We start from the raw sequence: 6,860 nt of genomic DNA, 5'->3' as shown, positions 1-6,860 counted from the left end.
TTACCACAATTGTTTTGGCGGTAAATGCTTAGACTAACAATGTCAGGTGACCCTGGGCCAGTCTCTTTCTCTCCTTGATCTTCCATATCTTCATCCGACGGTGCTGGATTAGTCCCTTTAAGGCCCTCTTCACCTCCAACTCTCAATGAGTGGCCCCTCTTTCCCGAGAAAGTACTGCGCAGAATAAGCAGATCCCGAGGAGCCGGGAGAGCCCAAGCGCACGGCTGCCGCGAGGACGGGAGGGGCGGTCGGCAGCCGCGCACTGGGGCCCCCGAGCAGGCCCAGCCCCGGGAGCACCAGCTGACTCCGCCCCGGGCCAGGAAGTGACTCGAAACACAGCGCGAAGTAGAGAGGGGAGGTCCCGGTGAGGAATCCAAGGCCCGCCCAGATTCGGGCCCCCTGCCCTTCTCCCCTGGGCCGGGGGCGCGGGAGGAGCCGGGGGCGCCGGGTACCGTGAGGCGCCGGCGGGACTGCGGCCGCCGCAGGCCAGGCGGGTAGGCGCCTTTCCCTGCGCCGGGCGGCGGGAGCCCGAGGCCCTGGAGCCCTGTGCGCGGGGCGGCGGCGGTGGATCGCGGAGGAGTGCCTGGGTGAGGGTGGCTAAACCTTGGAAATGGCAGACAAGGACCCTCCCCAGAGGGCGGCCTCCGTCCAAACCTTGGTGAGGATTCATCTTTAAGAAGTGTGTCGGCTCCGGAGATTGCAGAGACCCCGAGGAGGGGACTCTTTCGTCACCCGTCCACCCCTCTGCCCTCCAGCCCGAGCTGAAGCCCCCACCATTGCTGCTCGGGGCTGCGGTCATGCTCTTCCAAGGCCAGACGCCCACCCCAGATAGACAGCCCTGTTTTCCTATGACTTCTTTCTGGAGAGAAGGTCGGTTTCCGGCTAATGGGATATTCCCTTCCTAGCCCCAAGATGGACTGAGGTGCTTGTTTTCTCCTGGGTTGTTTACCGGATCAGTAACTAGGTGCGACCTGTTGATAGCTGGTGTGAGCTGGGAGAACTGGGTTGAAGGGACGGCGAGGCTCCGAGCTGCCTTCTCTCCTCGCAGGGCTAGGCGGCCAAGCAGCCATGCCTACCTTGGGGGCTGGCTCCCCGTCCCCGGACCGCTTTGCCGTTTCTGCGAAGGCGGAGGACAAGGTGTGGGCGCAGCAAAGCCATGTGGAGCACATTTTCAGAGTGGGGATGAGTGTCCTCCCGAAGGACTGTCCCGAGAACCCTCACATCTGGCTGCAGCTGGAGGGCCTTAAGGAGAACGCCCGCAGAGCCAAGGTGAACAGCCCTCCTTGACCCTTCCTGCATGCAAGGTCCCCAGCCCCTAAACAAGAGTTAATGGAGAGGACGAACTGGGGAGGATCTCCACTCTTTTGTTGTTTAGCTGGCAACCTCAGTGGCTCAGAGCTTTGAGGGACTTTGAAAATCTGTATTTATCTGAGTTTCAGTTTCATTTCTGCAGTGATGACCCAGGTTCTGCCAGGAGTTGGAGACAGGTGATTCAGTTCAAACCAGCCGGGGTTTAGTGGGATTAGAGAGAGTCTGGTTGGACAAGTGGGGCCCACCAAGGAATTCACTGTGGGGTGGAGGGCAGGCCACATTGTTTTCTTTGGCATGGGCCAGGGCTTCTAGCAGCGTGCACAGCTCCACCACCAACCAGCCTTGTGACTGGAGTTTCAGTTTCATTATCTATGAAATGTTAAGTAATAGCAGTATCCACCTCACTTATTTTATTGTGAGTGAGGTAACGCACGTAAAGCAAAGCATAAGTTCAGTACAAGTAATGACATCTTTATGATGGAAATACACAGAACACATAAATATTTAGAGACAGCCTTGTAGCCACATAATTATAATATTATCTTAAATTGTATCAAGTTCGAAATGGAAATATTAGCCACTGGCTTTCAGGGGAAAAGGTAAAGCAGTGAGGTTCTAGATCCTTTTTTAATCCCCACCTTTGTCAGGCTCTGTGGGGCTTCATTGCTCTGCACAGGCATGCTCAGGGGGAGCCATGGGCCTGAAGGGACTACTGGGACATGTCAGATGCAGCTGTTTCCTGTTTTCCTCCCTCCCCTTCCCCAATTCCTCCTCCTAGGAGTACCTGAAGGGTTTGTGCAGCCCAGAGCTGCAGGATGAAATCCACTACCCAGCCAAACTGCACTGCATCTTCCTGGGAGCCCAGGGCTTCTTCCTTGATTGTCTGGCCTGGAGCACATCAGCCCACCTGGTGCCTGGGGCGCCTGGCTCACTGATGGTCAGTGGCCTGACTGAGGCCTTCGTCATGGCTCAGAGCAGAGTGGAGGAGCTGGTGGAGCGGCTGAGCTGGGACTTAAGACCAGGGCCATTCCCTGCAGCCTTCCAGTATGCTAGAGTGAGGAGGGACTTCTCTGCCTTGCTGCAGCCCCGGGGCGATGCTCACACAGAAGCCCTCCTGCAGCTGCCCCTGGCCGTTCAGGAGGAGCTGCTGAACCTGGTGCAGGAGGTGCTCAGGGAGCAGGGGCTCCATGCACTCCCTTCCTGGGAGTCGGGGAGCCCAAGCCCACTGGGTACTGGGCACCAGGGAGTCCAAAGAGATTCCCTGAATGAAGAAGACTGGGAGTTCCTGGATGTCAGACCTATGGAGCAGCAAGAGTCAAGGGGAGAGAGACATGCTATGGAGAAGGAGGGAGGGCAGCAGAGTGGCCTGAGAGAGATGGATTTGGGGTGGAAAATGCTGCCTGGGGAAGAGGCCTGGGAGAGGGAAGTGGCCTTCAGGTCACAGTCAGGGGGCAGAGAGGTAAGACAGGTAGGGTCCCTGAAAGGGAAGGCCCTGGGGAAAGAGGAGGTGCTTCAGGAAGGAGGAAGGTTCTGTGTCCAGGGTGAACCTTCTGGTGCGATTGGCACCTGTGAGAAGGCAGCTCAGTTCCGGGGAGCCTCCCTCCTCCAGCGGCTCCACAATGGGAAAGTTTCACCTCCAAGAGTGCCTAGTCCCCCTTCTGCGCCCAGACCCCTGGGGCACTTTGGAGAGGGAGGAGACAGAGGACACAAGCAGCAGGTCGTGGCTAGAGGTCGGGGATCTCCGAGGAAACGAGGCATCCGGGGAGGCAACTTGGTGACCGGCACACAGCGTTTCCAGGAAGCCCTACAGGACCCTTTCACCCTGTGCCTTGCCAATGTGCCTGGCCAGCCAGACCTGTGTCGTATTGTCATCGATGGCAGCAATGTGGCCATGGAGTGAGTACCTGGTGGGGCTGAGGACAGGGGGGTGAGATGAGAAGTTGTGTTCCCCATGGTGATATGTGCCCAGAGGCTGACCCTCCAGCCAGGCCACCAGGCCCTCTTTAGGGGCCTCAGAGTGCTGGCCCCTTCCCCCTGCAGGCACGGCCTCCAGCACTGTTTCTCCAGCCGGGGCATCGCCATCGCTGTGCAGTACTTCTGGGACCGTGGCCACCGCGACATAACCGTCTTTCTTCCTCAGTGGCGCTTAAGTAAAGATTCCAAGGTCAGAGGTGAGTTGCGGCTGGTCTTTCGTGTCCAGGGATGGGCCCTGCTGCTGCCTTGAGGAGAGCCTCATTGTGCTCCTGTTTCTCTAGAGGGTCACTTCCTGCAAAAGCTGTACTCCCTCAGCCTGCTCTCCCTCACTCCCTCCCGAGTCATGGATGGCAGGAGGATCTCTTCCTATGATGACAGGTACTTGCTTTTCCCCCTGGCCGCAGGCTTCTTATTCAGGGAGCTCCGTGGGAGACCAAGGGATACACAGTGGCTCCGGACCCTTTGCCTACCTCTAAGCCTGGGTAGTAGGAAAAGGGCTGGTTATTCCTGTGTGCCTGTGTGACTGGTGAGGCAAAGCTGCCTTGCAGGCGAGATGAGATGGGGGTTAGACAGCTGTGTTTGCCCATTCATCATTCATTTTCCATTAATCAAACTAAATGATATCTTGTATTTATATAATGCCTTCCTGTCTAGAAAATACTAATTTAATGGGAAGATGGGAAAGCTGATGACATGAATAACTGACAAGTGCCCTTCGTACAACCTTAATTTCCAAATGCATAGAGAAATGCCCCAACCTGCTGGAAAAACCAAAGTAAATGTTCAGAATAACAAGTCTAATGAAGAAACATAGTCCATGCACGTAATAAGACGATACAAAACATGGTGCAGTAGGAAGATCACTGGACTTAGAATTTGAAGAGCTGAATTTGAGCCCCACGTTCCTACTCATTGACTGACTAGTGGATTAGTCTCTGAGCAGATTAACCTCTGTCCCAGGGTCCTCTTCCGTCTGTTCGTCTTCTGTGAATTCAAAAGAAGCTAAGATGTGTGTTCACCTCACTCAAGGTGTTTGGCAAGTGTACAGTGATATTCCTTAACTTCTCACAGACCCAACCAATTAAGTGTGCCAGAGGGTCTCATTTCTAGTGTACAGAGATGTAGACAGAGGGTGAGAATGGTTGACTCTCTGGACAACAGCTTCTATGTGGCAAAGGAAAAATGAGTTCAAGCTGCCAGAGAGTTTAAATAAAAAAGAAACAGAATATTCCCTCCCCAGGTACATGCACGCAATGTCAGAAATGGGCAGATTTTAAAAGCTAATTAACCACTTAAAAGATTTTATACCTACAAGTTCTTTAGTCTCTAGGATTTTCAGTCTTAAATAAAAAACTAGGTTCAAAGCCACAGCGATAAGGTATTTTGTTTTTTCAATACTTAATTTTTTTGTCCCCAACAAGTAAATGGTATTTTATAAGAAGGCAGTTCACTTTCTCCCCATGCTATTTCTGTTTTATGCCTAGGTTTCACAGATTATCCAAGGTATGGAAACTTCTTTCCACACTGGCATTGCACAAAATCAAAACTGAAGGTTGAGTCAGTTGTAATAAATTTTAAAGGCCTATTGTCTGTAGAGTTGTGTAGGTCCCAACAGGCAGGCAGCACAATATGAATTTGGAATTTTGGAACTACTTACAGTGAATAGTAGAGTGGCACACAGCATAAGCCTACTGAATGAATACTGCTGGACTGCATTTGATGTAATATGATGGTAGTAAAATATGCTTAAACTGAAAATACTTTTCGTATATCATATGATACCATATACACTATATGTCATCTCCTTAATTTATTTTCCAAACTCGGAACCAGACATCTGTCACACTTAGTCCTGATTACTAGTTGCCTCTATAACACACTGTCTTTCAAATACTGACTGTGTGTGATTTGCAGGAGGCAGGGATGCTAGGAACTAGGGAAGACTTGAAATGGACCCTAAAGGGCCAAAGAAACTACAAATCAAATGTTACAGGAATTTGGAGGAAAAGGGAGTGCCCTTCAGGCTGGGGTTTTGTGGGAAAAGGGAGGTCTTGTTTTGTTGGTGAGAAGCGATGGGCTGGATCTCTGGCTTTCTAAACCTGTTAAAAAAATATCCTCACCCACCACCTCATGCGTCCTACCTTAATCCTATGGAATCAGAATTGCTAAAGTAGAGCCCAGGCATCTCCTTTTTTAAAAGCTCCCCTGGTGATTCTGTTTATCAGCACCTTGTGGATGGAGGGAACAGTTTGAGAAACATGGAAGGCAGACAGCACAGGGCATGTTTGGAGAACAGGGTGTAATTGATCATTGATTCTGGCAGGAGTTGGGAGTCCATGAGGGAATACTGGAAGAGATAAGACCATAAGGGTGGGGGAGAGCTAGGTTCTAGAGGACCACAGCTGCCAGGCCTGAGCATGTGAACTTTATTCAGTAGATAAATAGCAAGTAGAGAAGAATTTTGTATAGGGGAAGAGCATGTTCTCTTGGGGGAGGGCAGGAGAGATTGGTGGTAAACGGCTGGGGACAGGGGGTGGTCCTATCAGAAGCTATGTGGTATCTTAATTGCAATGTGCAGATAGCTAAGGGGGTAATGGGACTGGAAAATAAGGGGGTGGAGTGGAAGGCTTTCCAGAGGATGAGCACAGTGGGTTTGTGATGGATTAGTGGGGTAGAGTGGAAGAGGACAGAGCCGAGCCAGAGTCATGTTACTGCCTCTTCCTAACAAGGCACCATGTGGGGACTGTGGTGAGTGGAGGGCATGCTATTGGGAGACCGCGACGGTTTGCCTTGGTTTCCTCTCTAGCCCATGGCATCTGTATCGTCAGTTGGCTGGTGGCTTGGTCAGGGTGAGGTGGGTGCCGGATCTCTATCACCAGAACGGGGTCATGGGAGTCAATAATGCTTTGGGGAATCCTAGTGTGGTTGCTGTGGTTTTTGAGACAGGTTCATGGTGAGGCTGGCCGAAGAGACTGATGGGATCATCGTCTCCAATGACCAGTTCCGGGATCTGGCAGAGGAGTCTGAGAAGTGGACGGCGATCATCAGAGAGCGGTGAGGGAGCCCTCCCCTGGCAATAGGGCACAGACTCCAGAACTAGGCCTGTAAAGCCAGTTTGCCCTGCCACTGGGTGAAGACTCTGGGAAGGCTACCAAAGAACGGTAGCCAGCAGCTTCTGGCAGTTTTGGTCTCAGCTGTCTGGGAGGTGGGCAAGGGCCCTTCTGTGACTACTCGTTGTCTGTCCCCATCCAGTCTCCTGCCTTTCACGTTTGTGGGGAACCTCTTCATGGTTCCTGATGACCCGCTGGGACGAAATGGCCCCAGACTGGATGAGTTCCTGAAGAAGCCGGTCAGGTAATGCCTTAGACTCTCCTAGGTAGCCCCCAGCCCTGGTCTTCTTTCTGTAGGGGCCTTGCAGGCCTGGAGATCTGGGGGAAGTGTGAGCTTAATCTGTCTGCTTAATTCTGTAGTGGTTTAGGTTGCGTTGCACTTGGCCTTTAATTGCTTCCCAGGGAATCCTGCGTAGACCCTCTTGGCTGGGAGGGAAGTTCCTGCCTCTTGTTTTCCCTTATCAG

The 6,860-nt window shown here is 52.4% G+C and overlaps 1 protein-coding gene across 8 annotated transcripts in view; it reads left to right on the top strand.

Moving 5' to 3' along the window:
- The window catches only part of KHNYN (KH and NYN domain containing), a 49,043-nt gene that overhangs the window by 31,794 nt on the left and 10,389 nt on the right, over nucleotides 1-6,860 (top strand). The window contains exons 1-8 of one of the 8 annotated variants that reach the window (XR_001856436.3): nucleotides 95-658; nucleotides 756-870; nucleotides 1,049-1,269; nucleotides 2,090-3,207; nucleotides 3,352-3,482; nucleotides 3,567-3,663; nucleotides 6,228-6,339; nucleotides 6,538-6,639. Coding sequence is in view for 7 of the 8 variants with exons in the window: in XM_073211428.1 (XP_073067529.1) it covers nucleotides 611-658; nucleotides 756-870; nucleotides 1,049-1,269; nucleotides 2,090-3,207; nucleotides 3,352-3,482; nucleotides 3,567-3,663; nucleotides 6,232-6,339; nucleotides 6,538-6,639 (1,940 nt within the window). In the remaining variant the exon portion in view is untranslated. Of the gene's footprint in view, nucleotides 1-94; nucleotides 965-1,048; nucleotides 1,270-2,089; nucleotides 3,208-3,351; nucleotides 3,483-3,566; nucleotides 3,664-6,227; nucleotides 6,340-6,537; nucleotides 6,640-6,860 lie in introns of those variants that run through there. The other 7 variants (XM_073211428.1, XM_017681166.3, XM_073211433.1 and 4 more) reach the window with 7 other exon arrangements.

The sequence above is a fragment of the Manis javanica genome, chromosome 8, assembly GCF_040802235.1.
Source record: "Manis javanica isolate MJ-LG chromosome 8, MJ_LKY, whole genome shotgun sequence".
In the NCBI taxonomy this organism is placed as follows: Eukaryota; Metazoa; Chordata; class Mammalia; order Pholidota; family Manidae; genus Manis; species Manis javanica.
This window is presented reverse-complemented; position numbering and strand designations above follow the sequence as displayed.